The 21673-nt window shown below is 46.3% G+C and overlaps 1 protein-coding gene across 5 annotated transcripts in view; it reads left to right on the top strand.

Moving 5' to 3' along the window:
- The window catches only part of pdzrn3b (PDZ domain containing RING finger 3b), a 102342-nt gene extending 82228 nt beyond the window's left edge, over positions 1 to 20114 (top strand). For all 5 annotated transcript variants that reach the window (XM_037102060.1, XM_037102058.1, XM_037102061.1 and 2 more), the window contains 7 exons: positions 11685 to 11938; positions 13659 to 13746; positions 16080 to 16178; positions 16337 to 16399; positions 16494 to 16595; positions 16821 to 16937; positions 17742 to 20114. In XM_037102060.1, coding sequence (XP_036957955.1) covers positions 11685 to 11938; positions 13659 to 13746; positions 16080 to 16178; positions 16337 to 16399; positions 16494 to 16595; positions 16821 to 16937; positions 17742 to 19250 — 2232 coding nt within the window. In that variant the 3' untranslated portion in view covers positions 19251 to 20114. The remainder of the gene's footprint in view (positions 1 to 11684; positions 11939 to 13658; positions 13747 to 16079; positions 16179 to 16336; positions 16400 to 16493; positions 16596 to 16820; positions 16938 to 17741) is intronic.
- The last annotated feature ends 1559 nt before the right edge of the window (positions 20115 to 21673 follow it).

Below are 21673 nucleotides of genomic sequence, written 5' to 3'. Positions count from 1 at the left end.
TGACTGATTTGAGAGCCTGACAGTGATCGAATGCAACTTTTGCTTCAGCCAGTTTTCCCCAGAAGTCAGGTCAAAATTTCAGAGCACCTTCTACCTCTCTGCCTGAACCTTCTCTGCACTCAGATGAACTCGGTGTGAACCCATCTACTCCAGCTCTGCTCCCGGAATCGTTTGATTGTGCACGCTTCGCATTGAAGTCGGAATGAAACTCGTACATTTATTCCTTGTAATGTGCTCTGTGACTGGCATGTGGTTCCTCAGAAGAAAACCTGCAGTTTTCCATCCTCTGTTCTTCCCAGCCCTTTGCTTGCGGTGTCAACTCTAATTGAGACAACACACTCAGAGGGCCGGTGTATTCATGTGAGAGTGTTTGCATTCAAGTGCCGGGCCGGTCTAATGGGTGAAAACACTGACAGCAGACGGTGTACGACGTCTTTGAGGCTGTGGTTTCTGTGCCACACTCAAATCTGCCTTTTTTTTCTCTCTTTTTTTTTCCCTCCTTCCCCTCCTTTTCATCCATAATGGACCTCAGCCAAGTGTTATCCTCCTATCACACCAAATTACATCTCCATTTACTGCGCAGGGTGCCGAGTGGCTTGTGGCTGGTTTAAATGAACGTAATGATCAAGCTCTCTGTGGATCTCACTCATTATTCGCTCCCAAAAAACAGCTCCCTCCCGTCAGGCGGAGAAAGACATTGTGCCTGCAAATAGTTCCACTTTGATCAGGTCTGTTCGTGGAATAATACGAAAAAAAAAAAAAAAAGACTAAAAGGTTTTCGCCTCTGTCAAAGGATGGGTGTTATGCAGTGGCATAATAAACGGATTACGGGTGCTGATATTGGGGTCAGAAAGCCCTCCACTCCTCTACCCCCAACCGGTCGCTAATAACAGCGAAAACATGGTGTGTGGACGAGAGCTGTCATTTCTTTTGTTCCATTCGTCTCCTCGGTCACCGTGTCATCTCGCCTGTCACTTATCCAGGATTGGCCGGTCGCTCAACTACTTCTGTTCATCTCACAGCAGTCTTTACTGTCGTCAGTTAGTCTGTCTGCCGCTGAGGCCGTGCGGACTACATCGGTGCGTTGGCTTGAACATGACAAGTCATTTGTCATTTTGCTTCCCTCAGACAAGCCAATCAGCTGCCCCGCATGACAGCAGAGATAACACAGATGGTTTGTGGAGCACTTTCAGTCTATATGCTGTCGTAAATCTTGAGAATGGTGATGGAAGGAATCCGGCTGGGAAAATGTCTCTCTTCAAATTTGCCATTTTTATCATCGATTCATCTGCTGACTGTTCTGCCCTTGAACTGATTGACTGTTTTGTTTATGAAACGTCAGAGCCGAGTGAAATCTGTCCATTACAGCTTCTCAGAGCCCGAAGTTGATTTCTTCAAATGTCTCGTCTTGTCTCACCAACAGTCCAAACCCAAAAGAAAAAGTCTGAGAACAACTAGAGGTTTCTCATGAATTTTGCTGTGTTGTCTACCTAAATTATCCCAAATGCTTCAAAGAACCCAGGAAAATCTGTACCGTTATTTAGGGTAACAACAAAGGGTAACTTTTGGGTAAATGCCAGATGATATGGTAGAAAGGGAGGAAGGAAGTCCCCGAACATGACTAGACACAACATGAAACTTATATAAAACGTAATTTCATCCAAATTTATGTCTGCCTGAGTCACAGCAGACAAACAGTCCTCAGAAACATTGTTTTTGTTACCATCTAAGACAACAACTCCCATGATCCCACGCTGCTTCTCACCATCAAACTACTTCTTTTGTTTTCATTGTTTAGACTGAAAGATGTTTCTATCTTTCCATCAACTGATACAGTGACAGATCATTGTCGCTGTGCTTTTCTGTCTTTTTCTCTTACAGAAAAGTTATGTGAGGTTTTTTTTCTCTTGTCAGTCACGCAGAGAAAGGTACAGCTCTAATTTGTATATCTTTTATTTCTGGCACTCATCATCAGGCGGAGCTGCAGACTGTAGACTTGGAGTTGAGTCAGACTGGAGTTGCCAGAATGGAAGACTTGCAAGACTTCAAAGCAAAATCCTGATCATTTTTAAACTTGATAAACTTCCAAGGCCACACCTTGTAATTATCTCTCTTTAACTCAAAGAGTGACTAATTGCAGTAATAATAACAACCAGGGGGCTTAATAGTGTGTCTGTTCACCCAGATTGAGAAATGTGAAGTTTTCTTGGCCTTTGGCCAACTATACCACAATGATCAACACTTTTTTTGTGTAATCATTACATACATCCAACTAGACAGTGCAATCATAACCTACAACTACTATCAGTTGTTAATGAACGCAGGGTTCAGGCTCATTTTGCCCGCATTAAGCTTGGGTATTTGAGTTTTTTGGGTGGTAGTGAAACTGGAGCACATTCATGTTTTCTGCAAGTTTTACAAAGGGCAGTGAAGTCATTGGTCTCAGCTGTGTGTGCAAAATACCTGATAAAATGACAATGTTTGCAGTCAGAAGTCAGCTCAGTGCAGTGCTGTCTTTTTGTACCAATGGTCATAGTCAGTCACGGCCAAGGGCTTGTTTGATTTGTGCAGGCTCAACATTTTCCAATTACCAATACCCCCCTTGCCCCTACCGGTTAGTCCTACCCCTCAGATGTAAGAGTTTACACCTAGGACTAGGGTGTCCTAATTCTTGTCAGGATGTTGGGATCGGGTGGTGGGGTGGGGCTTGGACCTATCCACAGGTACTTGAACCTTGACGGTAATGATTACGGCTCTGAGGGTAATGATCATGTGATGATGTTCATTTACTATCAAACATCAGCGCTGGTTCTTGATGAGGGCATCATACCACAGGGCTCACACACACTGCAGACCTGTTTTTTCCCCCTGCATTAATCGTAGGAGTTTTTGTGGTGCTCTGCCTTTCCCTGGCACACTCGACGGTGGTAAATGAAGTCTGTGTGGGCACGTCTCGAGCTTGTACCTCTGGGGGGATTCTGGGAGGTCTTTCTTCTCCTTGCTGATAATGCAGGCAGATCCTCTTGATCAGCGAGCCTGGCACAGCGCCCACTGTGTTCTCCCTGTCATCTCTCTGAGGACTCAATAATCCATGAACACTTGAAATCTTTCCAGTTCATTAAACACCTTAGTTCCAAGTCCCATGATGAAAGCATGAAAAATACGTTTTTTACACTGTTTTGTAAGAGTCAACAGACTGCACATCATTTTTTTTGTTTTTTTTTTTCCTGAAGGCGCTCTATCAGTCCTGGCGGGAGCAGAAACACTCGCCAACGTTAGCAGTCTGTTTGGATAGGATTAATGAGGAGCTTCAGTATCAGCATACACTATTTTCTCGAAGGAACGAAGGAAGGCACTTATGCAAATGTTTGTTTACAGCGCCGATTGTCGATCGAGATGCGCTGGAAGTCAAACATGGTTACGGTCTGTTAGACGCTGCCAACATGGCGTTTTGGATAAGCATTTTCCCTTTTTTCCTTTGGATCATTAAAGGCCTGAGCTGCAGCGGGCTCGGCGCTCCCTTTCAAACTTGACCCTCCTGACATCGGCGAAACCCCTCGCTCCTTTCTTCAAAGCTAAAGGTAAGCACCATGTGGAGAAGTAAGCTCAGCTGCTTTTGTCAGGGACTTCAAGGTAGAGGCCTTGGAAACTCTGTTTGACAGTCCTAGGGCTCTAAATCTCTCCAGAAGCACCCTGTAATGGCTGTGGCGCCGTGCTGCGGCTCATACAAGACCCAGAGCTTAATTAGAGCTTTAGCACAAGCTGGCTATTGAGGCTCTGATCCGTGCTGAACTGATCTGGACTATTGTTTGTCTGCTTAGTCCCTCGCTTTCTTATGTCTCTCTGTATCCGTCGCTCTCTGTCGTTTTTTTTTTTCTTTCTATCTCTCAGTTCCCCGCAGAGGAACAGCATCCAAACCAAAAAAAAAGAAACGATTGATCTGCTGAGAAATAGAAGTTTACAAATGAGCCCGCTGGAAGAATTTCCTGTCCGACACTTTGCATGTGCCGCTGCCTAATTAGCCGTTTTTCTGATCGAAGGCGGCAAAGATGTCATGCTCGGCTCAAAAAGCCAAGTTGTCGTAGTGCCAGATGGTCTCAGTGTGACATCCTCTGAACCAGGCAGAGAGAAAAATGAGATGGAAATATTTGTACAAGACGACCCCTTCATCCCCTCAGTCCTCTGCCCCCACTGTCAGAGACCCCCGTCATCAAAGCCGTCAACAGAAAGGGAGAACCGGCAAAGATGGCTCACTCGGCCCCACGTCTCTGTCCCTGTAATGAGGCCCGACACAGACGGCACACAGAGACAAAGCAGGGATCACCAGCTAGCGAGCGCGGCCGCCGGAGCCTGACACCGTGTGTTTTTTAATAACGGCCGAGATCAGCCCCGGTGCGCCGTCACATCTGTTAAACACTGGAGCAGGTGGCGGGCTGCCACAGGGGAGCACTCACGGGAGCCCGTGTACTCGCCATCAGTCCAAGGCAAGTGACAGAGAGGGATCACAGCCACAACAGAGATGTAACTACTCCCTGACAGAAGTGAGAAAGCCAGCAGTGATCGTGCAAGCCAAGGGTGGAGGGGTGCACAGAGGATATGATGGCGGCTGATATGAGCAGGCATCCCACAGCTTTCACAAAAATGTGCAGAATTTAACTAATCTGTGCCGTCGTTGCCACTTTCTTGTTGACATTTTTGATAGATTTAGTTAGGTGGCACATTATACTGTATATAAAACTGTAAGGTGGCCTCTCCATTAATAATTCATGCTTAGCCCATCTCCACTACTAGACAAAGGTCTGACTGCAACTATTAATATTCTGGTTTTGGAAAAACAACAGCCTCTGACTGACTAGTAATTTTGCCGGCTAAATCCTTCTAGCAAATCTGACCAGACTGTATATATCAAGACATGATATCTATACCTGGTTGTTCTGGATTCACTGGATTGTTGGTAACTGAAACTTTGCAACTGGACATTCACATCCGTTGTTGCCGTAACATTTCTGTATCACGGTATGTATCAATTCATGATCCAGGATGGATGTATACATGTAAAGTGTCCAGGATGACAAACAGCTTAGTGTCGCTACTGAGTCTTATTTTTTCAGCCTTAGCTGTGACATAAGTGACAGAGATTAGTAGCTTCTTGCTTAGCAAATGGTAAATATATTAAAGCAGAAATCCGCCACGACTCTAAATCCTTATGGGAGTCACAGATGTTGGTTTGCGGTGTGCGGACGAGTCAGTGCGCTCCTTTTCCAGCGAGGCAGGGACGGGATCATTTAAACTCCCTCTTCCTCCAGAAAGAGGCTGTTTCCTGTAGAGCGCTGCTCTTAATTTGCATCAATTAGCGATGGTTTTACAAGAGCAGCAGTGCATGAAGCTGATTACCACGCTAGGTACATGATTAAGAGTTTGCTGATTGTAAAATTAGTGTACATGCACCTTGTAAGTGCTTTATTTGTACACCCGGTAATGAATAAAACATGTGCGGCCTTGCGAGCGGGTTGCTCAATAGCTCCGTTTTATTTTTGCGCATTTGGAGGGTGGAGGACGATTATTTCTCATCATTAGGCTGCAAAAAAGGAGCCACCGTGGTCCATCTGTGGACATCCAGGGGTTTTATTGTGGCTCTATCATATTCTAGTGTTTTTTTGGGGGGTTTGTTTTTGAGCGAGAGGCTTCCCCTTCCTCCAGTGGAGTACAGCTCTGTTTGATCGCTGTCGGAGCAAACTTGACATGCTGACTTGAATAAACACACTTGGCCCCAGCATGGAGCTCCATGCGCTGTCAGCCCTCGGAGGATAAAGGCATGTTTACTGTGCGGGTCGCTGCATGTGTGTGGAGCTGTGGAGGCTGGAAGGAGAGGGGAGGCCTCGGGTAGCAGCGTGAGAGATAACGGCGCTAATGAAGCATGACGCACCGCCAGGTTTCAGTATGTTTGCTGTTATTACCCTCGACTATTCCACCTTTAGTTTAACTTCATAGCTCTGGTCTTATACCGTATCTGTGCTGAGGGGCAGACAGATGTACTCCGATCAGACCATCTTCTCCAGCCTCCCTCGAGCAGCGTAAAGGTTTTTCATTCAAGATGTCTTTGCGTTTTTTTTTTATTTTAAATAAACCTTTTGAGCGTTGTCTGCTTTCATTTCAAGGTTACCGCAGATTAGCTTTAAGTCCAGGTCTGTGTGAATTGTGTGAATGATCGCGGGTTAATGCTGGCAGGCTGCGGAGTTTCAGTAATAAATCCCTGGGAGAGAAAATCATTCCTCATATTTAAGATTCAGCGTTCAGTTCCAGAGCTCCTTCGGAAACAGATGATCGTTAAAGTCGAGGAAAAAGTTCTCACCTTCAGTTTTTTCAGACCCGAGAGATGGAGCGGAAAGCCTCCTGGATGTGATTTGGGTGTTTTTAATTGATCCACTGTGGATAATACAACGTCCCATGCTTGGATGAGATTAGGTGAAAGTACACAGTGGTGTCTCTTTCAGTCAGCATTACGTTTTTAGCTGTTTATTCTGTAATCCTGGGTAAGCTCGCACACTGTGGTAAATAAAGAGCGCAGTGTTTTCATGGGGACTGTTCTGTTCTGTCCAGTCAGTTAAAAGAACAGCATGCTCAGGTTTCGGGACACATCCGCACACACACATTGAGAAATTATTGGCTGGTCCTTGAAAATTTTTTTTTCTTTCTTATGAAAACGGTTAAAAGTGAAATAAAAGAGGGATTAACTGTGTTTTTCAAGCAGAATGACCCACATTCAGACAGCCACTCATACGTTATATAGGCCCCCCCCCCGCCGGAAGTTAAGCCTTCAAGTCTTCATGCTCTCCATCACGTCAGCGCTCGCTCTCTGTTCCGAAATACAGACTTTGAAGAATTCGTCTAAGAGGTGTATCCGACCAGAAAGAGGAGGCGAGCGGCCCCGGCTCTCAAGGCTCTTTAAAACGCTCATCTATAGAGTGAAGTTCCCAGGGTTTTCCTCCGGCCGGCCCTGAAAGGCACCGTCTGCCTGGCAGAGTTTCCACTCTGTTCACCTCACTGCGTTTCCCCAAGCAGCAGAGACACTGGCTCTTTAATGATGTTCTTCTCCTCTTTATTAAAGGATTACGTGGTGATTGAATGGCCGTATCAAAGACTAATGTTACACAACACAGTCAGTGAATTAACTGAATATCCTGCAACAGCTTCTCTGTATGATAATGATTAGAGGAGGGGGCTGGGGACTTTTCTGATTAGCGCTCTGTTACTGTCGGTGACAGCTTCTTTAGCAGACTGCCAGGTTTTTGCGTTCATGTATTTCAATGTGTTTTATTTTTATTATGATTGATTATAAGCACCTGTTTGTTTAACCCCTTCACCAGCTAGTATCCAATCTTGGTTGAGCAACTGTGGCTGGAAACATCAGGCCTGTCAAGTAACAACAACAACGAAACATCACCTGTGGCCAAAAAGCATTTTCCTCATAGAATCCGATGATTTAGCTGATAAAATCTGATAAAAATCTGCCGTGTTTCCATCAGTCACCTGAAGTATCGCAAGAAAGCTTCTTAATTTCACAACAAACTTGATATTTGGATGGAAACACTTTTTCCAGATAACGATGACAAACTTTTACTATGACTGATCAGCTGTTTCTGCTCCAAGAGATGCAGAAGGAGAGGCTGTGTCAGCTGTCGACAGATATTCCAACATTCCCATTCCCAGATTAAATCCCTCGTAGGTGGCTGAGGCTTCTGGTTTTGTTTCTTCGTCGTCTTCCTTTTCTTCTTCTTTGGTAGGTGGCAAACAGTTGGTTTTGTTTCCGAATTCTGCCTTTTCTTTTGTGTTTATCACAGCCACGAATGGCTATGCTTTGTGTAGTTCATACAGATTGAATATTTTTATTTCGCTTCATTTGCAGCATTTCAATAGTTTACATCAGTTTGCTTCGACATTGGATGGATGCACAAAACTGATATTTAAGTATAAATAAAGGTTGAATTACGAGTGATTGAAGCGCATGTGAAATGTAAGGATAGAAAAACTGAGCGTGGGCCTTGGCTCGGAAAACGGTCAATTCAATGTCATAATGATATAAAATTACCACTGTAATTGTTATTATTTCGTGATCGGGGCTCTCATGAATAAGAAAGCTCAATTTCAGTGAGACTCACAGATTGAATAAGGAATGAATAAAAACCTGGGGCAGCCTCAGCCCATCTATACATTATACAGAGATGATAGTGCAAGAGATTGAGCTCGCCGCCTGCTAGATAACCAGCTTTGGCAGCAGGTTAGCAATCACTGAATAGGCGCACACAAACACACACACACACACACACATTCACTGAGCTTCCCACATCAGCGGGGCTCGCCCTTGCTGCCCCTAATTATTACCCAGAATGCTGAAGGCTGATGTAGCCGTCACATGAGGCGAAGAGGAGAAACTGAAATCCAGAACCTGTGCAGGGATACTGTTGCTTTAGAGGTCCGATGTGATATTTTAATTAAAGAAAATGAGAAACAAAGCCATGGCTGTGTAAATTCCTCACCAGGCCGCTGTCTCCAACACAGCAGACTTGCAGTTGGACCTAATCAGTATTCCTTTAAGTGGGGCCTTCCTGCCCTCCTGTCATTAAAATGGGTTTAACCGAAACCCCTCTCAAAGGATGCACCAGACGCTGACAGTCATTTCTGCATGTCAGTCATCCTTGCGTTGTGCTGGCGAATCAAGCCTGGGATTACAGTTAAACAGGTATTCAGGGGAACCAGAACTGTTCAAGCCACAGCCAGCTGAACCGCGGCCGTGTCAGAGCGCAGGGTCAACGCGGCGTGGTCGGAGAGCCCAGCGGTGGCGGAGCAATTGTGTATTGTGTCCGGGGAGTGTTGTGTGTTTTTTCCCAGTGTGCTGCAAAGGGCCGCTCCGTGTCAGAGGTGAGCGCGGTGAATGGAGGTCGTGGGACCCCCTCCACAGCTGGGAGGAGGCTCCCCCCATTGAGAGCACTGAGGCAGAATGCTCCGGGGGCTCGGCGAGACTGGGGGGGGCTAAAGGCTTTGTCTCCGGTTCACTGCCTTCGAGTAGCCCCGGGATTCCTGGCAACCAGGTCTGACTGCTCGGAGCCTCCACGCAGAGGGAAGAAAGCACAAAGGCGCTTGTATTCCTCAGCTGATGTACAACGCCGTGGCTCGCGGTGGGAAACAAAGATGGCTGCGGACGTGAGGTCCCGTGTGATTTCAGGAAGGCTTATTGTTGGCACCAGGAGTTCAGATGTTCTCTTCACTTGTGTTGGATCTTTGCATGAGAGGACTTCGGCCTTAAAGCTCAACGTCTGCAGCAGGATTTCTCACATTAGCATTCTGTGATACGGTAACTCCCGTGTGTCCGTGTAGGATTATGCAGAGCAAACTGCAAATAGATGAGCTATTAATTTTTAATGTCGAAGAAGTAGAAGTTTAAGTCCACTGAGATGATCCAATTATCCTGCAGGACTAGGATTAGCATTAATCTGCTCTGGTTATTAGTGGGCCTCATCAAACTTCTGCATTAACTTCCCGTCGTTCCTGCACACACATACAAGCCCCAGCGCCTCTGATGTCTATGCATACTCTTTTATAGAACTATGCACTCGGCTTCTACATTGTCTGAGTCAGAGTCGGTTTTTGTATGTGCGCGGCGATCACTCCCTGGAGGCGGTTTAATATCACAGCTTCTCCTGATGTTGCAAGCGCCACAGTTCAGTCCGCAAACTACGCCATGAATCCCGATGAGGCAGCCTCGGCCAGAGGCGGGCGCGCCAACCAGCCACATGTTTATCAGAAAATTAATCTTGAGACACGGACCTGCATGCATGTTACATGTCAGGAATAGCGGGAAGGGGACGCTGAAGATTTATGACACACCTAATGACCTACAACACTACCAGCTCCTGCTAGAGAGTGGATTCACTCTAAAGAGAGCTTTTTGTGTGTGTGTGTGTGTGTGTGTGTGCGTGTGTGTGGCAGGCGGGTGGGAGCGTCGAGTGTGTGAAATGAGGAGAGCCCCGGGCTGAGATCCTATCAAAGCTTTCAACACATCCAGGAATCACAAACCAACAAATTCCGTGTGATGTGGAGATTGAGAGCGGAACAGCAGCTCTGTGTAAAGCCCGATGAAGCTGAGGGGCCAGTGTGGTGCTGCTGCTGACCCAGAATGCAGTTTTTCGCGCAGGCGGCTGCAGGGGGACTTCACCTATGAAGTTCACTAGGCCGCTGCTCCTTTTGTTTTTTTTTATTGTTTTTCCGGCCTTTTTTTAATTCCTTTATTTTGATAGTACAGCTGAAGATGGACAGGGAACAGGATGTACACGGGGCGCTCGCTCTACTAACTGAGCTACTGGGGTGCTCCTTGCTTTGGGTTTTTACTAAACCTGCCAACACTCCAGATATACATGGGAGTCTCTCTACTTTTAACCCTTTCCCCCGCTGTGCTCCTGATTGGTCATTTCTCTCTTCCCCACTTGGAGGGGGTCCTAACACACTCATTAAGTCTCCTTATTTCATAGTGGGGCAAATCAAATGGGTGTTTCTCAGCTTCTATAAGTGACACATGTCATGGCTGCCAACACTAACCCAGAGGCAGAGCTGATCACGCACAAACCACCATGTTTTTTTTTGTGTTTTTGTGTGATTGATTTAAGATTAATTAAGCTGGCAATAGACAGGTTTTTCATTATGAGGTCAGCCTGGCACCATTTTTCTCTTCTTTCCTGTCTCCATTTTGGACTAAATGAATAACCCCATCTGGGGGCGAACACTGTCTTTTTTTCTCGTCAAACATCTGTTAACTTCAGCATGCTCATATTTATTCACTTAATTAGTAGTGTGGCGTTATATTGGGCTGATGGTGTTGAGCTGAGGCCTCGTGCTCGTGCCCCGTAAAATCTCCCTCTTCTCTCAGAGCCTGATGTTGATAACGCAGCAGTGTGGTGGGACAGTGACATGATGGCATTTGGGCCGAAGCGGAAAAATCTCAAAGTTAATCCACTTGCCCCGCCTGACATTTTGGACAGCGTAGATCTGTGCGCAGACTTAAATCTCCTTTATTCAATTTTAAGTCTGATTAGATCCGGTGACACAGACTGTTGAGAGCGGGGCTCGCGCTCATCGTTCATCAGCACACAGAGGCTTTAAGTGGCTCAACCAAACTTAATTAGCCTCTTCTCGGCGACATGCTCTGGCCTTTTGCTCAAATTAATCTTCTCAGGTTGGAGCGCGGCACCCACTCCACTGTCTCTGACAGCAGGTCAAATTTATCCTCTGCTGAGAAATTACTTAGCTAAATGAGGGCTCCTCCACGCAGCCTCGGCTAATGACCTTGATTAATTAAAGGGGGACTCGTCCTAATTAAGGTCTTATTCGGCTTGGTCCGACTGTGACCCTGTAAAACAAGCTGAGGCAGTAATGAGTCATTTCTCGAACAGATATCACTGCTGAGATTGTGTGGGCACAGAGCTCCGTGTGAGGCCTTAATCATCAGAGATAATGATCACATCCGTTTGGAATAATGAGTAGCCTCTTCAGTCTAACAGATCACAACACCAAGTGGAAAAAAAACCCCTTCCTCTCTCTTCTCCATAGACAAACTAAACAGACTTTTCAACCACAGTCGCTGATCGGTTCCTCTCTTCTTCTTCTTCTTCTTCTTCTTCTTCTTTATGCAGGTCAATGGCAAAGACCTGTCCAAGGCCACCCACGACCAGGCGGTGGAGGCCTTCCGCACCGCCAAGGAGCCCATCATGGTCCAGGTGCTGCGCCGACCCCCGCATACCAAACTGGTTGGCCCGGTCGCTGACTTCCAGGTCTCCGACAGCAGCACCCAGACCGACATCACCCTCCAGCACATCATGGCCCTCACAAAGCTGCCTCCATCTTCACCCCCCATGACGGAGCTGGAGGAGTATCTGCTTCCAGAGGAGTAAGTCGACAGAGAACTTTATTTAGGGCCTTCTCCATTTTCTAGTCCTGTATCTGCAGCTGTGTCCTACATCCGTCTGTAGCTCCTAACACATGTCGGCCACATGCAAACAACCACTGATTAAACAACCTTAGAGATGATAAAGAACACAGAATTTGTCTCTTCGATTACTGTGGAAATGATGTATTGGTTCGCAGTGGCCTACATCTGGCACACCTGGGTCGCTGTGCACAGACAAGCAACAGCAAACGCAACGGAAAATAGCTCCCTCATCGATTTAAAGTCGACCATGGGCAGGTGTTGACACAGAGGGCCTCCGGCAACAAAGTTGTGCTTGGCTCAACTTTTGCCACAGCACAGTGTCTGAAGAGCCTGTCTGGGTGTATTATAATCCCCCATGTAGGCAGTGTTTTGGTGTCTCAAATGCCTTCAAACTGGTGGATTTATTACTCAAACCAGCACTTCTGGATTGTATTAAACCATCTTATTGGTACCTGAAGCAATACTCGTTGCACTTCTCTCGGTCTGAATTCCCATTTTGTGATATGTACGCCCAGAAAAAGTAGCCTAGTCTCTGATGTATTCAGTCCTCCATTGCCAAAAACCAGCCGAAGGTGGTGACACTCATGGAATTATTCTTCTATTTGGGGCCTGATCAGCCCAATCTACATCCACAAAATCTAGCGTCCTCTTGTGCCAGGGAACAGTTAAATATGGTGACAGTGGCAGAAAATGATTGATTTGTTTCTGATTTTGGGCCCAGATCAGGCCTGTCAACGGCCACAAAACCTTTCCTAATGTCGGCCATATTCGGTCCTTGAATGAGCTGAAGGAGCCGTCACTCTGTGGAAACTTATTTTCATTACAAAGTTTTATACACCAGCCAGGTAAGAGATGTCAAGTAGAGACTGATTGGCCTGAAACTGACTTTAAAAACCTCTTGATTGGTTTTATTATCGCTGCGGTGACAAAAGGATCATTAAGCACGTCTCAAAGAAGTGCGTTTTTAACGGGAAGATATGGGAATAATTTGGTGTCAGAAGTTAGCGGTGCTGAAAAGGTCACTTCACTTTGTAGACGCAATCAGACCTCTCACCTTCGTTAAGAGAGCAGCACCTTATCTCCTCCTGCAGACCCACCCTGCTGTGATCACCCACAATGCCTCTGAAGGTGAGGAGAAAAATGTCCCTCCTGTCACTTACTGGAGATGGCTGCTCCTCCGGGGCACACAGACACATTAAAATGATGGTTCACTTCCTTTAGATTTACATATTCCCAAATTGCGTCGATTGTTTCTGTGTGTGTGTGTGTGTGTGTGTGTGTGTGTGTGTGTGTGTGTGTGTGTGTGTGTGTTGGGCCCTGGAGCGCACAACGTCTGGCTACATTTTACACTCGGTGTCAGCAGCAGTTGCCCTTCAATGAATAATTCTGATTTCTTTAATTGATTTCTGAGTCAAATTAATAACAGGGCATGTTAATTTGTGATTAGCCTCTGGGTGTAGCTCCATATATATCTGATTCAAGAGTGAATTCTACATTGACTCATTACTTCCTCCCTACTTCTCATTTAATTTGCAAACTCTGGGGCAAATTAAATCCAAGATGATTAATGTGTTAGTAAATTATTTTATGTATTTTTTTTTTTTTAAATATATATGTGCACGTTAAATTTGCATTCCGCTCCCGTCCACTTTATCTGACACTCTTTGTCTCCTCTCAGGCATCCTCCAGGACATGCATACTTCGACCCCAATGACTTCCTGGAGGGCATACAGCAGGACATAGAGCGCGAGGAGCTGGAATATGAGGTAAAATATGAGGCTCCCCCCATTCATCTCCACTCTCCTCCTTTCAATGAAGATCTACATTCAGACAGAGACGCGTTATTGGTACATAAGCAGACCCAAGGTCGCCTGTGCGTCTCCAGTCCAAATGGCCGCGCTAGCGACCGCAGATCACGATATATCACAGTTATTGATGGGCCGCTCTCCCGACATACAGACGCTGAGATGTAGGCCAGACAGAAATCGAGTTGCCGGTTTGTTCCAGCAGATGCACAACGGTGACATCATTACTTATTAGTGACAAGGCCTAATAAGTCTTCCTCGGCTCCTACGCGGTGGAGACGGGGCCCGCCGGATAATTAGATGGCGCAGATAATAGGTCTGCGGTGATGAATCTGATGATGCGCGCTAACAATGCCTGGGTGAGGCCATGATGAGGCCATGATCAAGCCTTTGTTGTGCTCCTTCAGTGACCTCCGCCCAAACCTGACACCACCACCACCCCCCCTTCCCCATTAAAGCTCAGCCACCTACTGTTTGATATTAATGATGTCCGTGAGGCTGAGGCCAGAGAGGTAAAGTTCAGGGCGGCTAATGGCAGATGCACAGAAGGCAAACACTGACTAACCCCAGTGTCCTTGTGGAGAGAGCTATCCGTCTTAGAAGAGAGTGACTGACAAACAATCCGTTGAAACTCTGTTTGTGTCTTCATGTAGCTGACATTAATGTTTACATTTCATCCAAAAAAATATTGGAAATAATACTGTGTGTGTCCGCTTAGCTTTGAAATATATTTAGGTTTTCACGACTCGTTGAGATTTCTTGTTCATTTGTCTTCTCTGGCACCAACCATTCCTAAGCTCAAACACAGTCATAATGAAAGTGTTACCCAAGTGCAGAATGTTACAACTCTAAATGAAAATGGGTTGCACCTAACAAAAATCTTACTTGTTAGACAGAGATGAGTTGTTACTATATTGTTTACACCCAGTATGTGCAGGCCAGCTGCTGTGTAGCCTCGGCTACACACAAAAAAAAATGGATGTATGTAGCTTGTTTGCATCGTTGGATATTTCCAGGACATTCTTTATAAAGACACTGGGGCACATCTTTCTCATGCCTGCAGATGTAGATAAAAATAAAACAAAGTAAAACCCACTTTTACAAGTTGAGCTTCATGTGCCATCAGTGTATCGTATGCCCTTCTAAAACGTGTGTTGTGAGTGGAAAGCTGCTCAGAAAGTCGCCAACTTGCATTTTATTTGCATAACCATGACATCATAATGTTACTATTTCTAAATATATGTGAGCAACGTCAGAGTTGTTCAAGCTAGTGAGAAAGTCACTTAATCGGCCCGAAACTCTTGATTTTGGAAGTTTTGTCACAGCTTGTGATGCTACACAAACACTACGGATGTTTCCCAGCGACCGATTAACACGCTGCTCGAGTCTCTAAAGGCTAAAACATTCCTTGAATTAAACTGGTGCAGACTGATACAATATCTCTCTAGTTAGGAATAAGTAAGCAGTTAGAAAAGGAGGTTAGGATGAGGGCATTAAATTTAAGATTTGTATTAAAAGGTAAATAAAACAATGCACTGTGTTAAGATCATCAGCATGTAAGGTAATTCACTTGTGACCACAGTGGGAGGAGGCAGGCCTGTGCAGACACTGCAGCGGCGTGTGTGTGTGTGTGTGTGTCTTGCTTTCGGAAAGAGAGCAGAGCGAGAAGACACAGCTTGTTAGTACTCATTACTCACTATGCAAAACGAGTGTTGAAACAGTTTCAAATATTTAGTATTAATAATTCAGTATTTTTGACAACACCATTTCACACACAAACCTAGCAACGGTTTTACAAATAGCTGGGGCAACCAAAATCTGCAGCTGGCCAAGAAACAGTCTGGCACACACCCCCCGACTCTCTCCTAAAGGAGGAGTTAATGGAATAGATCACCTTCAGCGTTCAGCTGAGACTCTGTTTTGGGGAGGTTAACCCTCACTGAGCCCATCCTCTGCCCTCCAAGAACAGCGCCGCCCTTATCTTTATCTGTATCTGTGAGATTACAGGTGTTGACATGTGAAAAACGGGACTCTGCCTGTCTGCAGTCCGCTGCACCATCTCTCATTCTGTCAGCGGGTCTCTGAGAAAGCCAATGGCCTCCCTGCGTCCAGCTGAAAGATTCATTACGGTGATTGATGGATCGCCGTTGCTCCACGATCCCATTTCGTAGTCAATATATTCAGTCCGTCTGGAAAAACATCAGCAAATACGTTACCATTTTCCACTCAGTCTTGGAAAATATCTTAAACATACTCCACGTGTGGGATATTAATTTGTGAGTGTGTCTCACCAGGAAGTGGATCTGTACCGGGCCAACATCCATGACAAGCTGGGCCTGACGATCTGTTACAGGACTGATGATGAGGACGAGGCTGGGATCTACATCAGCGAGGTATGTGGTCTCAAACATACTTCCGCAGTAAGTAAACAGCAACTGCTTGGACGCTCAGCAGTGATTGTGTTTGCTCAGAAATGTGAAGGTTAAACACAGTAAGGCTGATCTCAGAGCGGCAACCTCAGTCTCTGACTCTCTCGCTCTCTTTTCCGTAGATTGATCCGAACAGCATTGCTGCCAAGGATGGCAGAATCAGAGAAGGAGACAAAATCATTCAGGTAAGCTGACAGCAGTCGCAGGTGTTTCATCATCATGATGATTTTGTGTTAAAAAATGGTCAGGCCGTTTCAGTATCTCCTCCTGTCCCTCAAGATCAACGGTGTCGAGATCCAGAATCGAGAGGAAGCTGTGGCGCTGCTGACCAGCGAGGAGAACCAGAACATCTCTCTGCTGGTGGCCAGACCAGAGATCCAGGTAATCAGGCGAGGCATTAAGGGTGTGATCTCTGTAGAGGTTAACGATTTCATGTTAGAGCCCGATATGATCACTTCTGGAACCAGATACGGTGTGTTCCTCAAAGCGAGTTCTGTTCTCATGCCAGCGAACAAACACCGTCGATGGTCCATGTTGCATTTCTGAGTCAAACTTTGCGGCTGAATATTTGCTAATGAGGCGTCTCTTCTGCCCGCTGCGTCTCAGCTGGACGAGGGCTGGATGGATGATGACAGGAACGACTTCCTGGATGACCTCCACATGGACATGCTGGAGCAGCAGCACCATCAGGCCATGCAGTTCACTGCCAGCATGCTACAGCAGGTAGCCACTCGCGCGCATGCACACACACACACACACACATTTGCACGCCGTGAATTGGCAACGTAGCACAATCAATCTGCGCTAACACATATGTTCATCTATAGATCGTCTCGGGCCGAGCCAATTCTGCTGAGGGCAACAGCTGTCTGATTGTATTTAGCAAGGTTTTTTTATTCCCTTTGTAGAAAACAGAGTGTTTATGTGAAAAAGCATAAAGTCACTGACAAAACTAAACAGACTATGAAGTCTTTGCTGTAGGTTTACGTCAAATTAAAAGGTTTAATGAGTAGTTTTAAATTAAGCAGCATTTTTAGCAGTAAATGTAAAAGTAGATAAATTATGTTTAACCAAAACATCGGCTTCTTAAAGACACGCTGTGTAACATTCCTGCATGAAGATTTCCAAAAAACAACCAGGCCTTTGTTATTGTGTGTATTTTTAGGTTTTGTATTTACATTAAATGTGCAATGGGTGAAAATTTACCAATTATCTATTTCAATCTCGGAACAAACAGAAATCAGAGTAACCTGCCTGATGCTGCCGAATGTAGATGCAGTTCTAGTCTACTAGTTAGCTTAGTTAGCCGTACAGCTACAGTAGCAGGGAGACTGGAAGTTTGAAGCACTGAGGAAGTGATGGTGTCAATTTTCCATATGGAATGGTGGTTCGTTAGCAAGATAACTCCCATGATCCCACGCAAATGACATCCTGTGCACTTGCTTACTTTCCACAATCCTTACTCTCTCTCTCTCTCTCTCTCTCTCTCAGCGCTGTTTCTGAGCCATGTCTTGTCTGTTTTTGCAGAAGAAGCACGAGGAGGACGGAGGCACCACAGACACAGCCACGCTCCTGTCCAACCACCACGAGAAGGACAGCGGCGTCGGTCGCACGGACGAGAGCACGAGAAACGACGAGAGCTCGGAGCAGGAGAACCTCGGCGATGACCAGACCACGGCCTCCAACACGCTGGGCAGCTGCAGGAAGCTGACCTACAGCCAGGACACCCTCGGCAGCATCGACCTGCCCTTCAGCGGCGAGTCGTTCATCTCCGCGGACTATGCCGACACCGACTTCCTGGGCATCACGGCTGATGAGTGCGAGCGCTTCCGGGAGCTCCTGGAGCTGAAGTGCCAGATGAGGAACAGCGGAGCCCAGGGCCTGTACTGCCAGGGGGGTGGGGCAGGAGGTCAGGACCAAGACGGCGTGGACAAGGAGCTGGAGCTGCTCAACGAGGAGCTGCGCACCATCGAGCTGGAGTGCCTGAACATCGTCCGTGCTCACAAGATGCAGCTGCTGAGGGAGCAGTGCCGCGAGTCCTGGATGCTCCACAACAGTGGCTTCCGCAACTACAACACCAGCATCGACGCGCGCCGCCACGAGCTGTCGGACATCACAGAGCTGCCGGAGAAGTCCGACAAAGACAGCTCCAGCGCCTACAACACCGGTGAGAGCTGCCGGAGCACCCCGCTCACGCTGGAGCTGTCCCCAGACAACTCACTCCGCCGGGGCGCGGAGAATGAGGCCGGGGCGTCCGGCTCCACCAGCTCCAACGGCAGGATGCTCAAAACTCTGCTGTCCCCAGTCCAAGAGGCCTGCGGGCCCAGCCGGAGCAGAGGCTCCTCCAAGGATCCAGACGGAGCCCTGCAGGCAGAGAGCAAGGAGAGGAGAGAGTCCAGTAAGTCAGGACGGAACTTCTCCCAGCAGCATTCTCCCTACAAGCACGCCCACATCCCCGCCCACGCCCAGCACTACCAGAGCTACATGCAGCTGATCCAGCAGAAGTCAGCCGTGGAGTACGCCCAGAGCCAGATGAGCCTGGTCAGCATGTGCCGGGACCCCCTCAGCCCCAGCGACCTGGAGCCGAAGATGGAGTGGAAGGTGAAGATCCGCAGCGACGGCACGCGCTACATCACCAAGCGGCCCGTCCGGGACAAGCTGCTGAGGGAGCGCGCCCTCCGCATCCACGAGGAGCGCAGCGGCATGACCACGGACGACGACGCCATCAGCGAGCTGAAGATGGGCCGCTACTGGAGCAAGGAGGAGAGGAAGCAGCACGCGGTTCGCGCCAAAGAGCAGAGGCAGCGCCGCGAGTTCATGAAGCAGAGCCGAGCTGACTGCCTGAAGGAGCAGACCGGCCCAGAGGACAAAAAGGAGCCCAACATTATCGAACTCAGCCACAAAAAGATGATGAAAAAGAGGAATAAGAAAATATTTGACAACTGGATGACCATCCAGGAACTGCTGACCCACGGCACCAAGTCACCTGACGGCACGAGGGTTTACAACTCCCTGCTGTCAGTGACCACAGTCTAGGTCCTGCTCGGAGCTCCGGCGGCAGAGGAGGACAGACTGCAGCGCGATGGACTGTACATAGGACACTACCAGTTGGAGTAGAGATTCCTGCCTCGTTCAATGTGGCAACATTTTGTACATAGGAAATAAGGACAGCCTTTTCTGGACAAACATGTTCCACCTTTAGATGATGGTTGGACTCGACGTGAATGGGACATGGCAATGAGGACGATTTTGGAAACTTTTTTTCAAATTCCTTCAACCTTTTCTACCGTTTGTGCTTGCTCTTTTGAATAATTTTGGAGACAGAAACACGATATTTGACTTTTTTGGAAGGTTTGGAAAGTGTGTAAAGACCGTGTGCCATACATAAACAGCCAGCATTTACACTATTTTACATTATTTTGTTCGTACTATATATCTCTTATCAGTATTTTACTGTTATGCATACTTAATGCTTTTATGGAAACAATGCTATTTTTCCTGCAAGGTAGAACACGTAATCCTTTGCAAAAGGACTTTTGTAAATTAAAAAAATAAAATTTTTGTAACAAATCCACTTTTTTTTTTTTTTTGAATTTCTCTCCAATGGTGCTGATCTCCCAAAGTTAATGCCACCAGCAGCGACGTACCATCTGTTCCATAACGTAGAGAACATCAGAACATGATATCATTGTGTACGTGCGTATCTGTAGAGCAGGATGTTTCTCGCATTGAAATTTTTAAATGTCTGTGTTTGTTCAAGCACACCTTGTAGTCGATTTTGCTTTCATAGGGTTTCATGTATTGAACAGAGTTAACAGCTTTACAAATCCATAGTTAGCCACACAATTTGATGTCTTGTAAAATGAGAGAAATAATAAATTATTGTTTTATATATGATGAGCTTTCAAATGTTGTTGGACTTTGTCATTTGTGAGAGTTGTTGGATCACTACATAAAGGAAGGAAGAAGCCAGGGAAAAAAAAAAAAAAAACAGCACGCAGAAGTGTGTTTTTCATAGAGACGGGCTCAACGGGCTCTGTTGTGCTGAGCTTTGTTCCGTGGGAATCTGAAAATGCTTTTGTCCAAGAGAAACGCTGTTCGCAGCCTTGAAGTTCCTCTGAAAAGGGAAACATGCTGTTTGGGTGCAGAAATCCAGCTCTTTTTACTCTTATCCTTATTCTGTCTCAGTTTAAAGGAACCCAAAAATGGAAAAGTCAGTCGTTATCCATTCTGGATATTCTGAAGTTACAGCTCGCGAAACACTTCTGGACCTTCACAGCAGCGCTTGAAGTAGATGGGGACTTCTAAAACTTGAAAAAGCAACAGACAAAAATGGCTCCATACAGCGTGCCTCGCCAAGTTTGCGGAAGCCCAGAGATCCCAGACTGATTTGAAAAGACGTCATTTAAACCTCAACATCTGCTCGAGCTTGTGCATCGGCTTCAGACGGTGTGAAGCTTTTAGCTTGGCAGCTACAGTGAATATTTTGTCTTAAAAGGGTGTAAATAGTATATTTTCAAATCAGTTTGGGATCTTGGGGCTTCCGGAGACTCAGATTGTGCCTGACAGACTGTATGGAGCCATTTATGTTTTATTTAGGTTGTTTCATTAATGATTTTTTTTTTTAATAAAACATTCAGCTGTTCAGGAGATGCTGCAGCACTGTTTGGAAGTGAAGCTGTTTCATGGCCATTTTTGTGGATAATGACTGAATCTTAATTTTCAGGTGACCTGCACCTTTTGATACTTGTTACTCTAACATTAACGTTTGCTGTGCACTCATTAAAAACCTGTCCATTCAGTGCAACACAGACCCCCAACAGCAACAATGATATCATGAAAACATAAAGATAAGTGACAAATGCACGGACGCGCATCGCGGTGACGTTATAGATTTTTAATTGCCGTTCTCGGCTCGAGGAAAGTTTCAAAGTGCGTAACCTCCATGGATCAAAAGTCAGAATAGAAAGAGTCGTAATCCACTTAGTTTGCGCTTTAAGGTCTCCTGTCGACAGTTTTACCGACGTCTCTTTTATAAATGTTGTCTTAAAGGAAACACCTGCTTTTTCAGGCCTCGGGGGATTTGTTAGCTGCAGAACTGGAAGCGAGGCTCTGAGCGGTGCCTCTCTGTCCGAGTCTAAATAATACATTCATGGTTAAATGTTTTAAGACTTCTCTGGAAAAAATAAAGATAATGCAATCATTAAAAAAGACTTGTGTACCATGCTTGGTGTATTTGCTCACTGGGACTAAGCTCAGAATTTGTAGCTTTGCTGTAATTATGCGACACCTCCGGACTCAAGCCCTCTGTCTAACAACAAGGTGAAACAAAACTAACGGAGCCTTTTCACACCATCATCACCTTCTGACCTGTCTGAGCAGGAAAAGCACAGGTGTGACCACTGAGTGAGCGACAGAGCTCCGGAACCAGCTCACCTGAATAAAATGCACCCATCGTT

This window comes from Acanthopagrus latus, chromosome 6 (genome assembly GCF_904848185.1).
Source record: "Acanthopagrus latus isolate v.2019 chromosome 6, fAcaLat1.1, whole genome shotgun sequence".
Lineage (NCBI taxonomy): Eukaryota > Metazoa > Chordata > Actinopteri > Spariformes > Sparidae > Acanthopagrus > Acanthopagrus latus.
The sequence above is the reverse complement of the archived record's forward strand: the minus strand, read 5'-3'. Positions and strand labels throughout refer to the sequence as shown.